The following is a 19,936-nucleotide window of genomic DNA, read 5'->3' on the forward strand; positions in this document are numbered from 1 at the left end:
AGAAGATAACTTTGGTGTAGTTCAGCTTAAATGGATCCACTCAAAATCGTACACACACAAAAAAATATTACCTTTTAAATAGGCAAAATGTCAGTTTAAATATCTTTAATTTTTTTATCTAATTTTAAACATGATACATCCTTTGCAAGCCATTCAGAAGATTTAAAAAAAAAAACCCGAAAGAAATGGAATAAAAGGAAAAAAATGGAATAAATGAAACAAAAAAGGAAGGAAATAAGTTTTTATACCATAACTTAGATTATCCACTGCTAATATTGTTCAGTTTTCTTAATGTATATATATGTTTGTATGTGTATTCACAAATAGTCACACATCATACACACATTTACAGTACAGTCATTAACACACAGTCATGCTCACTCACATCCACACATTCTTACTAACATTCATACATATTCATACATCTTGTATCACATTTATACATATGCATTCAAATGTACATTTAAAGGAAACAACATTTTGAATTTATAGCTATTCACTTTTTCTTTAAGAATATATATTGGTCATTGTTCTATGTGAAAACAGTTGCAAATTATTTATGTCTTTATATTCATTTTATAGATAACCTATTTAATCATTCCTCTTTTGTTGTGTTTTTTTATTAGTACATTATTCTGGTTAGAGAAGTCCTGTGGGTCATTGCAGACAATTTGGATAATACTAAGGAATAGAAGAGAAAAAAAAAAAACAATTCATTGTTCTTTCTCAAGGAAAAGAACTTTGGGACTGTGTTAATGTTTTTAATGTGCCTATTTTTTTTCTTTTTTTTTTTTAAAGATTTATTTATTTATTTATCTGACAGAGAGATAGAGATTGCAAGTAGGCAGAGGGGCAGGCAGAGGGAGAGGGAAGCAGATTCCCTGCCGAGCAGAGAGCTTGGTGCCGGGCTCGATCCCAGGACCCTGAGATCATGACCTGTGCCGAAGGCAGAGGCTTAACCCACTGAGCCACCCAGGTGCCCCATAATGTGCCTATTTCTTATAGAGTTAATATAATATTTTGTATAGTTTGCAAACTTTGAACATTCTTTTCTTATATAACATTCCTTTTTAAATTTTAACTATTCTCATGAAGTTGAATATTTATATTTGAAAGTTTTCTATTGTAAATTACCTCATGCTAACATTGATTATGTTTAAAGATTTTACTTTATTTTGGTAATTATACAGTATTTAGCATTTCAGAATTGTCTTTTTTCACTCAGAATAATTCTCTAAAAACTCACCAGAGTGGTGGTTATCCAATGTTCATTCCTTTTTATTGCTAATTACCAAGTAGTTCATGTAATGAATGTATCAGAGATGGTTTGTTTAACCATTCACCTACTAAAGGACATCTGCGTTGATCTGTTTTTGGTTGTTAAAAATAAAGTTATGAACATTTGTATGGATGTTTGTGTAAACATAGTTCTCATTTCTGTAGGATAGATGCCCAGGAGTGAAACAACTGGGTCATGTGATAGTTTTATGTTTATTTCTTTGAGAATTGCTAAACTATTTTCCAGAGAGAGTGTACCATTTTATAGCCCATCAGCAGAGTATGAGTGACTCTATCATTTGGTGCTGTCTTTTTTTTTTTTTTTAGATTAGCCATTCTGATAGGTTTCAGTGAAATCTCACTGTGGCTGCAACTTGCATTTTCCTAATGGCCAATGATGTTGAGTGTCTTTGCTCGTGTTGATTTGCCATCTGTTTAACCTTGGTGTAATGTCTGTCCGTGATTTTTGCCCATTTTCTAGCGGATTGTTTGATTTGTACTGTTGAATTTTGAAAGTTGCTTATGTATCCTAAGTCCTAGATCTTTGTCACATAGGTGATTTGCACATATTTTCATCCAGTATAGCATATCTTTTCATACTTTTAACAGGGTTTTTCATAAGTGCAAAAGATTTAATTTTGATGAAATTCAGTTTACCAGTTTTTCTTTTTATGGATTATATTTTTGTTGTCAAGTCTAAGAATTCTTTACCTAGTCCTAGATCCTAGAGAGTTTCTATTTTTTTTTTTGAAGTTCTAGTTTTCCATTTTTGTCTGTGATACATTTTGAATCTTGACTCTCTTTGTATTCCCATTAGCACTAGCATTCTCTGTTTTTTCCTTTAATATACCAAACATGTAAGAAACATATTTGTCACGATAATCATCTGGTTGGAAAGAGGAAAATACATAGCAGTCACTAGTTCAGAGAAATCCTGAAATCCCACTGGGAAGATGGGATGCTTGTTCCTTGAGTAAAGCTGCCTCTTGGGAGGCGTTTATTGTTCTCTGTTGGTTTTTTAATCGTCTTTGGCTATATTTGAAGAGGGCAAATGGAGGGCATACTCCTTGTATAGTTAGAATCTCTATCAGCCTTTTTCTTACCTGTCGAAATTTAGGAACTAAGGGTTATTTTCATACTCATTCAGTTATAATCTGTCTAAGAAGAGGCTGGTGGTTCATTTGGTGATGCAACAGTTTCAGAAACCAATTTGTTATCTCATTGGTTTGGGTATATGTGCCAGTAGCCCTACTCATGGTTTTGTTGTAGGTCTTATCTTTCTTAACCTCATGCCTCTCTCTGGACTTAATTAAGCATATCAGACTAATGGGAGAGTAATACCCTTAGGTACTTTTCTCTAAGCAGTATTTTCCAATTAAAAGTACTTGCTTGGCACCATCTTAATCCATTTAATGGTATTAACAGTGAGTGTGGCCTTGTTTTTATCCTTGACATGGTCTGTTTTAATTGACCTTTGTTACTCACAAAGGACTTCTGAATTTTATCTTTTATAGGATTTGGATGAGAAGCAGTTGTCTCTTCCAACTCTGAAGTCTAATCCTATTCCCTTTCATTCCATCCAGAATGCTTGGCACAGATCCACTGATCACCCACAATGTCATTACTGTCAGTTATTTGGGTTATTGGAAGAGGTCAGAAAGGCAATGACCCATAAATCTCTGTAGGATGTTAAAATGTTACTTAAAAAAGAGTTTCAGCACAAGCTTGCACTGTTTTTTAGCGTATTATTAGGCAAAGGGTAGATAGTTAGTAGGTATTTGTTGAATGAGGACCCCCTGTAATGCACAGAAAAGCCTGCCACATTGAGAAAGAGCAGAAGAGGGAAGGGACTCTTTCAGAAAGTTAGTGAATAAATAAATTACAGGATTTCTTTATTGAAATGATTCTGAGGATCTTGAGTAATACCAAATTGTTCATGTGGTTTCTGGGATAATGTGAAGAACACTTCTTTCTTGAAAAATTATCTGTAACCATGCCATTTTCTTTTCATAGATTGTACTTCCTATTATCTCCATTTTGTTATCAACGTGGTCATGTTTCTAATTTCAGTTTTATAAGAACAAATAATTGCTATAATACAAAATATTTTACCTTATGTCTGAGTTTTTAAGATAGACTCTGGTATTAAGAAGTAATCATAATAACTAAGTATAAAATATAAAATATTGGTCCTTTTAGATTTGCTAAATATGACATTTTCTAGGATATAGTTTCTGTGACCGAATTCTGGTTACTTCAAACTGAAATATATTCTCTAGTCTTAATGTAACATATAAATTTCATTTATTACTATTCTTAATCCTTGATTTCTGTCTGTTCTTTTTCATATTAATCTGTTATATTCTGACATTTCTAATTCATTTTTTGGTATTTATTCTTATTTTCCTTTTGTTACTTTATTACTATAATACTTAGAGGCTATAAATTTTGTATTTGTCAGGTTTTAATTTTTATAGTATCCATTACTATTATTGCTACATCAGATAGAATTTTTGGGGAATGTAGGAGTTATAATTTGTTCATCATTTTTGGTATTTAATTTTTAATATATTTTTAAAATGTCAATTTTTAATACATTGAATTAACACCCAGGGCTTTTTGCTATGAAATTTAATTGATCTTATATTCTTTTTAAAAAACATTATTTATTTATTTATTTGAGAGAGACGGAACAGGTAAGTGGGGGAGGGACAAGGGGAGAGGGAGAGAATCCCCAGCAGAGTCCAAGCTGAGCACAGAGCTGGATGCGGGGCTTGGTCTTTTAATTCCAAGATGGTGAACTGTGCAGAAAACAAGAGTCAGATGCTTAACTGACTGAGTCATCCAGGCACCCCAAATCTTATGTTCTTGTGGTAACCCTTGTTTTTTGAAAATTCAAAAAGACCTGTAGGATATAAGTTGTATTGATATTCTTCATTTGTCCATCCAGATCCTGGGGCTATGCTAACCTTCAGAGGCAAGGTCAGCTCCATTACTGATGGAGTTTTAGAGACCAAATTGACATATTTAAGTGGGAAAATTCTAAGTTTTATGGGCAGAAACCCAATCTGAATCAATATTATAGGGTTTCACAACCCTTTTACTAATTCCCAGACCTAAGCTAGTTCATAGATAGAGTTCATTATTGATAAGAAGGCTCGATATCTTTGAAGAGCTTTACAACAAAGCCAGGAGAATATGATGCTTCTCTTTCCTTAAAGAGGAAAGAAAGAGCTTCCTTTTATCCAGTGTTGAGGGGGAAGGGTAGTATTCATATTCAATGGAGATGGTTAGATAATAGCTCTGAACTCCTCTGATCTCTGGAGTTCTAGAGTAGTGCCATGGTCCACTGATAAGAAAGGGACTTAGAGATGTCCAATAATAGACTTGGCCCCAAGCTGCTCTAGATCACAGTGAGAACCCATCCTGTAATTTTTCTTAGTCTTAGGATATAGAAAGGGGATAGATATACTAGCCTGAAGAATCTCCACACTGGTTACCTGACCTGTGAATTGAGATGTATTATTGTAGGAAGAAATAATTAAAAACCCCTGAATGAAATAGTAAACTGGAAATAATACGGTATTCTTAAAAGGATTGTAGAGTTTAGTGATGCCATCAAGATTTGAAAGATACCAGGGTAGTAAGTCCTACTACATTCTCACTTTTTTTAATGAATTTGGTGTAAATGCATGATAAAATCATGGAAAATGACTTTAGACCATTGTAAACATAATCAGAATTATAACTTTATTTTTTTATTACTTTATAATCATGGAGTATACATAATACTGATTATAGCCATGTTTCCAGATTTGGTACCTTTTCTAGAGCAAATTGACATAGACTCTGATATCTAATATATAGTTGTTGATCTGGCACATGTTTTGTTTCATTTTTCAACTACAAAATAATCAAGATGACTTGCTTTTCTATAGAAGAATAGGAGTACATCACTATTCTCTTATATCAGTCATGCACACTTTTTATGCTCTTTGGTATAATATGGTCTAGAGCAGTGGTTGTCAACTGAGGCCAGTTTTTCTTTCTGGAGAACTTTTTGATTGTTATGACTGTATTGGAGGATGCTACTGGCACCTAGTGGGTAGAGGTCAGGGACACTGGTAGACATCCAACAAGGCCTACAGGAGAGGCCCTTCCCCAACAAGGAATTACCTAGCCCCAAATTGACATTTGCGATAATCTAGTCTAGAGGTACCGTGATCATCTTACTATCCAACAGAATGTCTTGCTGGACCTTATATTGATGGTATTACGCTAACTGGACTTGGTCAGTTAAGTATTTATTTATTTACTTATTGTATTTTAGAAGCCTCAGTAAAATACATGCATGCTAGAGAAAAACCACAAAAACATCAAGAGCCTACCATAACAGTATGGCCAAGGCCATGTTATAGTACCCTCTTCGCACATTCCACATTCTGCACTTGCATAGCCCTTGGTGTATCTTTTGGGATTTGGGAAGCATCACCAACCTCATTTGGATACATTAATCTAACATATTTATTAGGTAATGCCTAAGATTGCCAGAATTGAGTAGGAACTGAAAAAAGGTAAATTTCTTACAGCAATATAGACAGTATTTTTGGCAGAGAGGGAGGGTGTCAGAAGCCTCTGACAAGTCTTCACAGGGAAGTCACCGTGTGGACCCCAGGTTTTTGTAGTAAGACCATGTTTCTTCTTCTTATAGTAGTCTCCATTTGAAAAGCAGCTCTTGGTTTGCCACTAGATGTTGGTATGTTAGACGTAAATATGATCATGATCTGAACTCCCCATGATGAAGCATTGTTATTTACTATAACAAATAATAAAATTAATCATGTGAAACAGTATTTCTTATTAAATGAAATGGTAGATACAAGTAGGTTTGGAAAGCACAAGTAACTATATAGGCAAGCATCTCACATTTGTAAGCTGCTTGTTTTTATTGCCTTGTAGATGGATGTAAAGATATTTTTGCCACTTGTTAATGCTCATTTGGACGTATCCTTTGTGGAAGAGGTTCTCAATGAGGAACAAAAGATGGTCTGTGCAGGGAATGTCATTCAGTGTCTTGTGGAATAGTACCATGTAAAGAGTGGCCATAATGATATAAGCATGGATCCACAATCATGCCTTTCCCTCATCAAGACTGGTCTGTTTACCCCCACTGCAGATGGACTGCTTAATTTAGTAACTCTAGGGGTGTGTCCTGAGAGCTTCTGATATGCCAGCTTTTCCCAGGGCAACCAATATACCCAAAGGTTAAAATATATCTCTACTAGTTGCAAATTATCCTCCTAACTTAACTATATATTCTAGATAGGAATTTCTTCTCACTGCTCTCCATGCCTCTACCAACACTCAACATTGTTTGATGTACGGAATACCTTATTCATTATAATTATATTCTATACAACACCACTTCTGACCAAGAAACTTACTTGCAGCAAAAGAGATATAGTAACAAAGTCATGTGCATGAAATTCACCTGCATGTCTTCTTACTCTGTACCCTAAACCCAGAAACAACTGACTTGCGGGGATGGTGTTCATTGTGTTGTAATTTGTAGAACAGAATTTTCTCAGAACGTGATACATGTGTTAAATAAGGCAGAAACCACTCTGTTTTGCTGGATCCTTTATAGACAGGATGCATAGGTAAGGAGCTAGAGAGTACCAAAGGACTAGTGCTTCTTCTTACTGTATCTAAAATTCCATTTATGGAATTTTTGCTTTTTGCCTTGGTCTTGTTGAGTCCTAACCCCAGGAGATAAAAAGCTTTCATCAGATAACCCAGTCATTATTCCCTTAAAGTCAAAGCCTAGACTGTACCCTAATTTTATTTATATATATATATATATATATATATATATATATATATATATATATGTGTGTGTGTGTATAAATATATTTATATTAAATAATCAACAGGAAGAGAAGGTGGTCACTGAACTGGCAGAAGTGATAGGTCCTAGTTACTCAGGGGAAATTGTGTTGTTTCTATACAGTATCTCCAAAAAATATATTTTGGACTGAGGGAATTTACTTGAGTGCCTCTTAACACTCCCACACTCAATAGTACTTGTTAAAGGATAACTATGGCAACCAAACAGAGATAAAAGAGCTGAAGACTTATAAATGCTCTGTAAAATCCTAGACCAGTTGAGGTACAGGCAGGAGGTAAAGGGAACAAAACCTGGATGATAGGAAAGGAAGCAATGTTTGTCAACTCGGTCTTTCTGACCAACTCTAGAAGGAAGAACTATGGAGCTTGTTAATTGTCCTGCTGTTATTTTCCTCTGCCTGTTACATGAAGACCACTGATGAGGACCAACATTTCAGTGTTGGTTTCAGGTAGGATAATAACTGGATTGACGTTACCCCATGATGATGTTTTGGTGATAGATTCTTGTGGATTTCTTGTGTTGAAGATAGTGTTTCTCATCTGGACAAAGATAAAAATGGATGCTAAGATACCAAAAATACCCCACAAGAAATGGATAGTCCTGAATGGATATTCTCTGTCTTTCCAGATCTGTCATTCATTTTATCACCCAGTTTAATAGAGTAAGGCCCATGGACTATGTTGCCTTAGTACTTTGCTACCAGGATTCTTGTTGGGTTTAGCCAATGGGAGTTTGCATATTGGAAAGAAAGAGGTCATAGTACTTACTTACTTTCCTGGTATGTTCCCCACCAGAGTTGTGCCTTTATATAACTAAGCTACAGTTTTTGTAGTGTTTTGGCAGCTGCCTAGTGGTACTGGCACTTACTATTTGTTCCCTTTAACTCTGTCTTTGTAAAAAATCCATACCCATAAAAAATGTTAAATTTCCCTCAGTTATCCTTTTTGTCTGTATTCTACTTCAGTTTTCTGTGATACATTAAAAAAATGCATACATATTTTCTAGCCTTATAGTCTTTCAAAAAACATTTTGATTTAACATTCTTCTTTACAAGTGACTTTTTTTTTTTTAAGATTTCATTATTTATTTGAGAGAGAGAGAGAGAGAGAATAAGAGAGTAGGGGGGGCAGAGGGAGAGAATCCCAGGTAGACCCTTGAGCCAAGCACAAGCCCATGGTGGGGCTCAATCCTATGACCCTGAGAACAACACCCAAACACAAACCAAGAGTCAGAAGCCCTAGTGACTAAGCCACACAGGCAACCCCCAAATGACTGCTGTTTTGAAATGGAGTAGTGCTAATACTTTATAACAAATTGGGAAACTTTGTATTTTCTTCTCTATATAGGAATAGTTTAAATAATATACAAGGGTTGATTGTTTTTGGTTGAGCTTTGACATAAATTCTTCAGAAAACACATTTAGAGGTATACTTCTGATTCCCATTTCAATTTATTCCAGAATCATAGATATATATAAATTTTATATAATTTAAAGTCAATAGTTTCAAGACATTTTCAAATTTCTTGGTATAAGATTATACATAGAATTTTCCAATGTTTTAAAAAAGGGTTTTATGCCTTTGTGGTCATTCCTATGGGATTCATGGTGTGTCGGATTCTACTTTTCTTTCCTTTTTTTTTTTTTTTTAAAGATTTTATTTATTTATTTGACAGAGAGATTGAGAGAGAGTACAAGTAGGGAGAATGGCAGAAAGAGGGAGAGGGAGAAGCAGGCTCTCTGCTGAGCAGGGAGCCTGATTCAGGGCTCGATCCCAGAACCCTGGGATCATGACCTGAGCCAAAGGCAACCACTTAACTGACTGAGCCTCCCAGGTACCCTGGATTCTACTTTTCTTATCTTGTAGTGAGTTATGGCCACTTACTTTAGAAAAGTAGATTGGCTGTTAGAAATTATATTAAGTTTTTCTCCTTATTTTATGTTGATAGAAACTCTTATAGAAATGTTTTGAATTTACATCCCAAGCTATTTAAATAACCAACTAATTTTACTTTATGTCACCATTAACCATGCGATGAATCTGTTATGTGCTTAGGCTCTTTAGTCGTAGAGATTTTGGAAGTAGATAATCTAATCTTGATTTTGCCTATCTGTAAAATGTGGAAGTAATGGTACCTCCTTCATAAGTTGTTTCTGGGAATTAGATAATACATGATAGGTAAGGATCTTGCATAAGATGATCACTATTATGGCTGTTAACATAAGTGAGGATCGAATGTAAGTAAAGCATGATAAGCAAGAACCTGGTGAGTCATACAGGCAGTTAAATCAGGGTTCATTGTCACTGAATGGAGAAAGAGAATAGTAAATAAAGATAGCGTTTCCTTTGGGCAATTTGGGAGACGGGAAATTGAGCTGGACTTGAACAATGGATATGATTACAGTAGGAAAAGCATATGGTGTGGTCATTTTAGGCAAGGAATATAATGTTGAGTGATTCTCATTTTAAGCTTGATAACTAAAAAACATAAACATTCAGGAAAATGAGGCAGACAAGATGGTTTTTTGAGAATGATGAGTTCTGTTTAAGACATTTAAGTTAGAAATTTGGCATTAGAAATATGGTTCTAGGGATGCCTGGGTGGCTCAGTTGGTTAAGCGGCTGCCTTCGGCTTGGGTCATGATCTCGGGGTCCGGGGATAGAGTCCCGCATTGGGCTCCCTGCTCAGCAGGGAGCCTGCTTCTCCCTCTGCCTGCCACTCCCCCTGTGACTGGGGGAGTGAAATCCCATCTCAGCCTGCAGCATTCTGCCCTACCCTTGGCAGCAGGATGGGCCCGGAGGAAAACGTGATTTCTTAACGTCCAGGTTTTGAAGGTAAATGCCTGGGGAGAAGCAGGCTGTGAGCCTCTGAGTGGGGATGAGGATTGGACTAAGTTTGATATTTAACTTATAAATGTCCAGGTATATAGATTTTCATTTTCTCCTTTACCTTTAGTATCTGCACAAGTTAGTGGGTAGGACTGAACACTGGTTTTTTCCGTTATGCAAGTTCTAAGCCTTAGTTTTATTGGCCACATTCCCTCTGCTCATGAAGAGCGCAGGCACTCCCTCTTGTGGTGTACTGTCAAAACAATGTTTTTAAATTAGTGTTGAATGTATTTTGCCAGGATTGTTTTATTTCTCATTAGATGTTGAAATTATGGGTTCAGGCACTTTCTTCAACTAATCTGCAGAATTCACATCATAGGTAAACCTAGCTATTTTAAAAATCTGTTTTATAACAGGTGCAATATAATAAATTATTTAATATTACTTAGGATGAATAATCTTCATGTCTCCAATGGCATCTCAGAATGAAGTATTTCTTGGTAGGCTGAACTGAACCCTCTAGTAGTTATTGTTTTTGTTTTTGTTTTTTTCAGGAAGGGGTAATTCCTTGGGATTTATAATGTATTTATTTGTCTTTTGCCTTTATACTTGAATGATAGTTTAAGATTTATGAGTCATCTTTTCTTTCACTGATTACTTTTTAAAAATAATTTCCTTTGCTTTATGAGATATGTTGCTCTAGAGAAGTCTGATGCCAATTAAGTGTTTTTTATTTCCCTCTACATAAGTGACTATCTTTTTTCTTGATGGCACAAGTGTTTCTTCATCTTTTAAAATCTGATAACTTTATAAGGGAATAGTCTTGAAAGCCCTGCATCAAATTTTCCTGGGGTGCCTTATGCCTTTTAAATTATAGATCGGTCTTCATTTATTTCAGAAAAGCTTCCTAAGTTTTACCTCAAAAGTAATATACTTTTTCCTATTCTGGTTGATTATGCACATGTTTGATTTTCTTTGTCTGGACCTCATTTCTATAATTTTCTCTCAAATCTTTTAAGTCTTAGTTTTGGTTTATTTAATTTTGTTCGTATTTCTCAAGTCACGGATATGTATTCTCCTCGTAATTCTCAGAGTCCTGTTTTCTTTTGCCCATGTTGATGTGACTTTCATTTCTATGGCAGTTTTCATTTTATTTCATGTCTTGCCTTGAATTTTTTCCATTTATTTTTTTCTTCTCTTAGTCATCACATTTATGAGCTTATTTAATCCTCATTTTCAGTTTTTGATTTTAAGAAGCAATTGTTATGATCACTTTTAAAGCATGGAACTACAGTAATTTAAAAATCTACATCATGGTGACGTTTTTGTGGAGACTGTTCTGCCATGTGTTTTGCCTTTCCTTTTTGGTTTTTATTCACCCTTCAAGGAAGCAAATTCTTCCTTGGTTAACTTTTTGTAAGATGTTTGTATTAGTTTTTTATTGCTGCATAACATATTATGCAAACTGAATTTGAAACAGCACAGTAATTCTATCTTACTGTCTCTGTGGGTCAAGAGTCTGGCACAGCTCAGCTGGATTCTCTGCTCAGAGTCTGAAACTCAGGGCATCAGCTGACTATCTCATTTGCAGCTTTTCAGAAGCTCCTTTTCCAGGCTCATTAAACTGTTGAAAGTAATGGTTTTGGGGGATTGTTTAACTGAGATCTCCATTTCCTTGACAGTCATCACTGGGTGTTGCTGGTCAGCTTCTAGAAGCTCTCTGCATTCCTTGACATATGGTCATCTCGATCTTTAAAGCCAGCAATAGCTCAGAGAACCCCTCCTTGACTTCAAACTTTTCATCCCTTTTCTTCCAGACTGCCCCATTTGTTGGCATATAATTTTTCCTGGTATTCTTGATGATTCAATGAAATCTTGTCACTGTTTGTATTTCTCTGGTGTTGATTGTGGTCTCTCCTCTCCCACTGATGATTTCTTTTTTCTTTTTGATATGTGTGGCTAGGGGTTTATCAATTTTATTAATTCCTTTAAAGAACCAGCTCCTAGTTTCATTGATCTTTTCTATCACTTTTTTTTCCTGTATCATTTATTTCTGCAATAATCTTTATTCTCTCCTTTCTTCTGCTAGCTTTAGGGTTCATTTACTGTTCCTTTTGCAGCTCCTTTCGGTGTAAGGTTAGGTTGTATATTCGAGATTTTTCTTGCTTCTTGAGGTAGCCCTGTATTGGTATATCCTCCCCTCTTATGACGGCTTTTGATGCATCTTAGAGGTTTTAGACCATCATGTTTTCATTTTCATTTGTTTCCATGTATTTCTTCTATTTCTTCTTTAATTTCCTGGTTGACCCATTCATTCTTTAGTAGGAAGTTCTTTAACCTCCATGTATTTGTGATCTTCCCAATTTTTTTCTCATGGTTGACTTCAAGTTTCATAAAGCTGCGGTTGGAAAATGTGCATGGTCTGCTCTCAGTCTTTTTCTACTGGTTGAAGCCTATTTGTGACCCAGTATGTGGTCTGTTCTGGAGGATACCTCCTGTGCACTTGAAAAGAATGTATATTCTGCTGCTTTAGGATGAGATGTTTTGAATACATCTGTTAAGTCACCTGGTCCAGTGTGTCATACAAAGCCATTGTTTCTTGGTTGATTTTCTGCTGAGATGATCTGTTCATTGTTGTAAGTGAGGTGTTAAAGTTTCTTACTATTATTGTGTTATTATCAATGAGTTTCTTTACGTTTGTTATTGTTTCATATATTTGGATGCTTCCTAGATGGGGGCATAAATATTTACAATTGTTAGATCTTGTTGGATAGATCCCTTTATTATGATATTGTGCCCTTCTTCATGTCTTGTTACAGTCTTTGGTTTAAAATCTAGTTTGTTTGACACAAGTATGCCTACTCCAGCTTTCTTTCTTTCTTTTTTTTTAAAGATTTATTTATTTGACAGAGATAATGACAGTGAAAGAGGGAACGCTTTCTTTCTTTCTTTTTTTTTAAAGATTTATTTATTTGACAGAGATAATGACAGTGAAAGAGGGAACATAAGCAGGGGGAGTGTGAGAGAGAGAAACAGGCTCTCTGGCAAGCAGGGAGCAGACGTGGGGCTCGATCCAAGGACTCTGGGATCATGACCTGAGCCAAAGGCAGACAATGAACAACTGAGTCACCCAGGTACCCCTCCAGATTTCTTTTGATGTTCATTCTCCATCTCTTCACTTTCAATCTGCAGGTGTCTTTAGGTCTAAAAGAGTCTCTTATATGGGAAGCATATTAGATGGGTCTTGTTTTTTTTTTTTTTTAATTCTGTTACCCACTGTCTTTTTTTGGAGCATTTAGTCCATTTACATTAAGAGTGATTATTGATAGATTTGAATTTAGTTCCATGGTGTTATCTATCAGGTCATTGTTTCTGGAGATTTTCTCTGTTCCTTTCTAGTGCTTGTTGCTTTTGGTCTTTCTTTCCAACTCAATGAGTCCTCTTTAATCTTTCTTGTAGGGTGGTTTAGTGGTCATGAACTCCTTTAGTTTTTGTTTCTCTGGAAAATTCTTTCTGAAGACTTCTGAATGACAATCTTGCTTGATAAAGTATTCTTGACTGCGTATTTTTTCCCATTCTGTATGTTGAGTATATCATGCCATTCTCTTCTGGCCTGCCAGGTTTCTGTTGATAGGTCTGCTACAAACCTTATATGCCTTCCCTTGGAAGTTAGGGATTTCTTTTTGCCTTGCTGCTTTTAGGATTTTTTCCTTTTTCCTGTGTTTGGCAAATTTTACTATTATGTATCTTGGTGTTGGCCAGCTTCTGGTGATTTTGGTGGGAGTTCTCTGTGCCTCCTAGATTTGGGTGTTTGTTTCCTTCCCAGATTAAGGAAGTTTTCAGATATCATTTCCTCAAATAAACCTCCTGCCTCTTTTCCCCCATCTTCTTCTGGGACTCCTATGACATGAATGTTACTATGTTTTATGTAGTCACTGAGTTTCCTGTATCACTGATTTGTTTCTCTGCTTCTTCCATCCTTGTGCTCATTACATACATTTGGCTTTGCATCTTGGTTATAGCATTTTTATTTCAGCCTGACTAGTTTGGGGTCTTTTATCTTTGTGGTAAGGGTCTCCCTGGTGTCTTCTTTGCTTTTCTGAAGCCCAGCTAGTATCCTTATGATTGTTGTTTTAAATTCTGGGTCAGTCATATTACTTAAATCTGTTCTGATTGGATCTCTGGCCATGACCTTTTATTGTTATTTCTTTCTGGACGAATTCCTCTTCCTTGGCATTTTATCTAGGTGTCTGTCTTCTTTTCTGTGTTAAGAAAGCCTGCTATGTTTCCTGCTCTCGAGAGTAATAGCTTTATGAAGAAGAGGGCCTGTAATCTCCAGGACCTGGGACATTAGGCAGTGTTTCTGGTGTATGTTGTGTGCACTCTGTTGCCGTGTTTTGGCTGCTCTTTCCCTCAGGTCATTCTTCTGCAGAGTTTATCCTTGCTAGCAGTGGGAATGTTTGGTCCTTGTCCAAAGTGTGGAGAGTTTTAACCAGGTGTGTTATGGGCTGCTTGTTAAAAGGGACCGGATCCTGTTTCCACTAGGGCTGAAGCTTTGCAGCATTCTGTGGTCAGTGGACTTCGTGTCTGTGGGAGGTTCATCCCAGTCTCCTGGGGGAGGGGTGCTGGGTTTCTGCTGCTCTGGTTCTCAGGCACACTTGCCCTTGTAAAGAATCACCTGCACAGCGCAGGATGGTGGGGCTTTGTGTAAGCGGCTGAGGCCTTCACTGTTGGTGCTGTTCTGCTTGCTTAAGTCAGCCCATGGTGATGTGGGACAGAGAAAAATAGTGCCAGCCCCCTCCCTGGTCTTCACAGTTTGTGCCTAATGCTGTTTGGGAAGCCCTCGCAGAAGAGGGGTCACTCTCTCCTTATGTGTCCCAGGCATTCCTCAGATCCCTGCCTTCACCCTATCTGTGTCCAGACTGTCTGCCTTCCCAGCAGTGCACTGCACTGTGTTTTATCTTAGGCATGCCAGCTGACTTTCAAAACTCTAAACTTTAGGGATCCAGCTCAACACAGACTATGTTTGGTCTTCTGAAGGAGGGTCTCCCTACGCTGTGGCTGGTGCCAGTTTGTCCCAGACCAATTCACAGGAGCTTGGAGTTCAGAGAAAAGCAGAGCAAAAAGCTGGTGTCCAGAGTAGCTGCTTTCCGTGGGTGTGTCTGTGCCCCTCTGCTAAGGGCAGCGCAGTGGTGCCCTCTGTCACATTTGTCCCCTGAGATGTAATGCCACCTCTCCCACATGCACTCCAAGGAATAACTGTCTCCCCCAGTTTGTCCCAGGGGGTCATCATATTACGATATCTGCTTCCAGGCCTCTGCTCTCCCCCATCTTCCTCCTCCCCCTCCACCCCCACCCCCCAACCCAGAAGCACTATTCTGCTGGCTGGGCTCCACACGGACAGTGGCATGGGTTTCTAAAACTCCAGTTTTTGAGTTACACTGGTTGTGAAAACTCAAAATAATCCGTGCCTCTCATTTTCCCTGGTATTGGTTTGGGGGAAGTATTTTTCATGTGAGATCCCCTGCATGCTGTGTGCACTTGCTCCCTTTCTCTCAGTCTTTCCCTCTCTCTCTGTCTCCACTCTCCATCATCAGGGCTCCTTCCTCCTCCCCAAAGTCACGTCTCATCTCCATGCTAACCACCTTCCTTGTTTGTGGCCTTTTCTCTCTTTCGCTGTGCATTTCGATTTCTCCGTTCTCTGATTACTTTGGGTGTTTAGAATGATTTGATTTTTATCTAGCTGTGTTGGAGGGAGGAGGCAAGCATAGGATCTTCCTACTACTGTGGGGTCTTAACCCCACCTCCCCAGGTTGGATTCTTTCACTTAGCAATATGTATTTAAGATTCATCCAAGTCTTTCTGTGGCTTGATATGTCATTTCTTTTTATCAATTCTAAGAAAAGCAGTAGAAATTATTCAGAAATAATATAGAGAGTAATATATTGGATATAGTAGTTTTCGTAAGTAGATCTTAGGCCTTGTTTACTTGGGAAAAATGCTACAAGATGATGTTAATTGTTACCAGGCTTTTCATGTAGTTCTGTGAAATAGGTCATAACTGGGATAACATGTTGGTATCTCAAAGCCTAGACAAGTGAAGTAATTACAAGGGATTTGGTCCAGAGAAAGACTGCAAAGATCAGTCACAAAAAACAGTATCCAAAAGTAAACCCATACCCAAGACATTTAATTTGGTTAATCAGACAGAATACTACATTCCAATTTTTTCCCACTAAACTGTATTACATATGAATTAAAAATACAGTTGAGAAACACAAAAACCTGAGTTTGAATTGTGTTGGGTCCACTTGTACACAGGGTTGTTGTTTTTTTGTTGATAAATATAGTACAGTACTTACTATAAATGTATTTTCCTTATGATTTTCTTAACATTTTCTTTCCTGTAGCTTACTTTATTGTAAGACTTTAGTACCTAATACATGAAACATACAAAATATGTGCTAATCAACTATTTATCAGTAAGGGTTCTTTTCAGCAGCAGGCCATTAGTAGTTCAGTTCTGGGGGGAGTCAAAAGTTATACATGGATTTCTGACTGTGCAGGGACTAGTGCCCCAACACCTGCATTGTTCTGGGGTCATCTCTAAAGTAAGAAAAATTCTATGGTAAAATCATGTTAACTTATGTGTACTCTTGGAGAAGGCAAGACTTTCATTAAGTCAGATATCAAAGTCGGAACCTAGGAAGTAAATTTGAAAAATTTATAGAAAATATATGCAAGTGGCCAATAGACATATAAGAAATGCTTCATTGTATTGATGATCCTAAAAAATTGAATAAAAAAATATGTACACGCACATGTGCATGCATTTGTTTAAACAGAGAGATTGGAAGTAGTTTAATTTTATTATGCAAAGTGTTGCTGCATTGCTGGTGTGATTGCATATCTGTTTACTTTTTGATAAGGCATTTGGCAATATCAAAATACAAATATTTACACACTTTGACCTAGCATTTCCACTTTTTAGAAACTGTACTACAGTTAGGCTTGCATAAATATGCCAGGGAAATTTTTTAAATGCTTGTCACAATATGTTTGTAATGACCTAAATATATGTACAATATAATAAGAATAAATGTTATGTTACTAATTATTATGTGTAAGTTGTGGATTAAGATATACGACATTTATGCTGTGGAATGTTATGGCAGCCCACAAAGAAATTTAAATACAGTTAAATTCCAACATCAAGGATGTCAGCACAAGAGTGAAATCTGGAAGTTGTTGAGCATGAGAATAGTATGTTTATGTTTAGTATGACAATACTTGTGTAAAAAAAAGTAAATGGATATAAGATGTGTGAATGTGTGAGAAAATATCTGAAAAAAAAATAAAAGGAACTGTTTGTTGGAAGTGGTCATTACCTCCATCTGAGTTACATGGGAGAGCATCAGGTAGAGGCAGGCAGGGGGAAGGGAGAGTTTTGTATTTCTCTTGATCTCTTTCTGTGCTATTTAAAATTTACTTAAACAAACATGTTGAAACCTCATGGACTACTTCCTCTGGGGAAAAAACAAACACCAGAACCCCACAGCATACCCACATGGTCAAAATATCAAGTAGATTACTACAAAGAGATATTTCTCTACTATAAAAAGAAATGGGAAAAAAATAATAAACCAAGAAATACGTGTCAGTATATTTAATTGTGCAGGGTATCAAATAATAAGAGATCATTCTTAGTACAATCTGCTACCTCCAGAAAAGTGAATATTGAAACCAGAAGTCACAGGTCAAATGTCTGACATGGCCAGGAAGGTAAGACAAATAATGCAGACTTGGCCTGGTTATGAATATAAATTATCTGCTGATTATCTGATAATATAAATTATCATCAACCTTGTATAATAGTCAGATTATAAGAGGGCATATTATAGGTTATATTTTAAATTGTAGGGTATATTTTACATTTTAAGTTAAAAGAGTAAGTTTTTTACATGTAAAATTTACATCTGAAAATCTGATGACCATGGACCAGTTAAAGAGTCTTCAAGATTGGTGCTTTGGAGGTCTTACTCATCTCACTCTTCAGGAAGTAATACATCTTGATCTGATATTAAGGAAATGAAAATAGAATCATCTAAGGCTGTTGTTAAAATGCAGTTTCCTGGATACTACCAGCTTCAAAGGGAAAGAAGGTGCTGGGAATATATTTTATCAAACACTTTTATTCATTAATATTATCAGGTGAGTTTAGGAAATATGGGTTTACTATAATTTCCAGACTTTGTGATTTTTAAGATTTTAATGAAATCTTAAAAGTAACAATTTTTCCTTTGATGGTATTCAGAAGAATATTCTATAGGGCCAAAGTTTGCTTCAAAAAATAAATTTAGTAAACTAGTTTGAGCTATAAGAAAGAACTAGACATAACTTCAAGTATTATGGCTTTGTAGTGAATATTAAGAAATTACTATTTTGACCAAAATGTCATATAACCTAAGTACGCTTTTCACATGTGTTCAGGGTATTGATTGATAATTCAGTATGCTGGTCATACTATATTTATGACTTGGAAAGAAAAATAAAAGCTAGTTTTTTTGTGTTTTGTTTTTCCCATTATTTGAAAATTCCTTCCCAGGCACAGCTTGCTTCAGTTGTGTTTACTTCAACTTACCCCCAAATTTGTTAATTTTGATTGTTAAAGTAACGTTTCTCAGTTTTATTTTACATTGCTAAATTTTAACATATTTCTTAAATTTTCTTAAGTAATGTATATATTTTAAGAACAGTTTAATCAAAATGAAGTGATTGAAGGAAATAAAGATGGTTCTGTTAGGCAAGTATAATTGATAAAAATAGATATTTCAATTTTTAGCTAAATTTCCATAAATTCACAATTTAATTTTTTCCTCCTCAAAGGTACTTGCATAGCAACAAGGAATAGAACCAATTGTAACTCTTCAAATTCTTCGCTTTCTAACTACTTGTATGTCTTCATCTTGGGACAACTGTTGCTGGGAACAGGAGGAACTCCTCTCTATACCCTAGGAACAGCCTTTATTGATGAGTCTGTGCCCACACACAAATCTTCTCTCTACATTGGTAAGTTTTCTCTGTCATATTGTTTCAGTAACACTTCATTTTATTGCTTGTTTAATTTATAAGTAAAAACATAATAGAAGCTTATTTAAAAAGTTAGTTGTAATTTCATGGGTCTTTCCATTAGATTCCCAATAGATGGCAGATATAGCAATATTACTGTTTTTGTTTCATTATTTACTGACATATGTCCTTTGGTTGAATGCAGTTATGAGTTTTGTTGACTTCCTGCTCTGTTTCCTGTTCTCGGCACCCCAGCCTTCCTAGAAGTGCCATCCAAGCAGTAGGCTGTCTAGATTACTTGAGTTCTGGCTAATTTACACAGAGTGGGGGATGGAGCTCTCCCATTCTACCTGATTTACTACATCCTACATGGACCTGACTAGAATCCACAAAAGAAACGACAAGATAGTACTCAGAAATTCTGTGGAATTTTTCATTTCTGATCAATCCTTTTTATATATGGCTCAATTCATGGGGGCAGGGAATCTAATTTTTGGTAGCTTAAATTTTTCTTAAATTCCTTCTCTGATACTCTTGCAGGGTAGAGCTTACTAGGCTATTCATGGCCTGGCCTTAAATGACTGTGTTTCACATTTCATTTTATCAGTTTATTATTCTAATAAAGGGGGCTGTCTTAGTTCTTTCAGTCTGCCAAAACAGAATATCCTAGACTAGTTGACTTATAAACAATAGAAATTTTACTTTTCACAGCCCTGGATGCTGAAAAGTCTAAGATCAGGGTACCCACAGATTCAGTGTCTGGTGAGGCTCCTTCCTACCTTATAGACAGTTTATCTTTTTCCTGTGTCCTCACTGATAGCATACATTCTTCTATGAAACACATTTTGTGCAT

At 36.2% G+C, this 19,936-nt stretch overlaps 1 protein-coding gene across 1 annotated transcript in view; it reads left to right on the forward strand.

The window, feature by feature from the left end:
* SLCO4C1 (solute carrier organic anion transporter family member 4C1) overlaps window positions 1–19,936 on the forward strand; it is a 72,164-nt gene that overhangs the window by 12,258 nt on the left and 39,970 nt on the right. The window contains exon 3 of the mRNA XM_082723836.1: window positions 18,901–19,083. Within this exon, the coding sequence (XP_082579962.1) occupies window positions 18,901–19,083 (183 nt within the window). The remainder of the gene's footprint in view (window positions 1–18,900; window positions 19,084–19,936) is intronic.

This window comes from Mustela nivalis (genome assembly GCF_964662115.1).
Source record: "Mustela nivalis genome assembly, chromosome: 3".
In the NCBI taxonomy this organism is placed as follows: Eukaryota; Metazoa; Chordata; class Mammalia; order Carnivora; family Mustelidae; genus Mustela; species Mustela nivalis.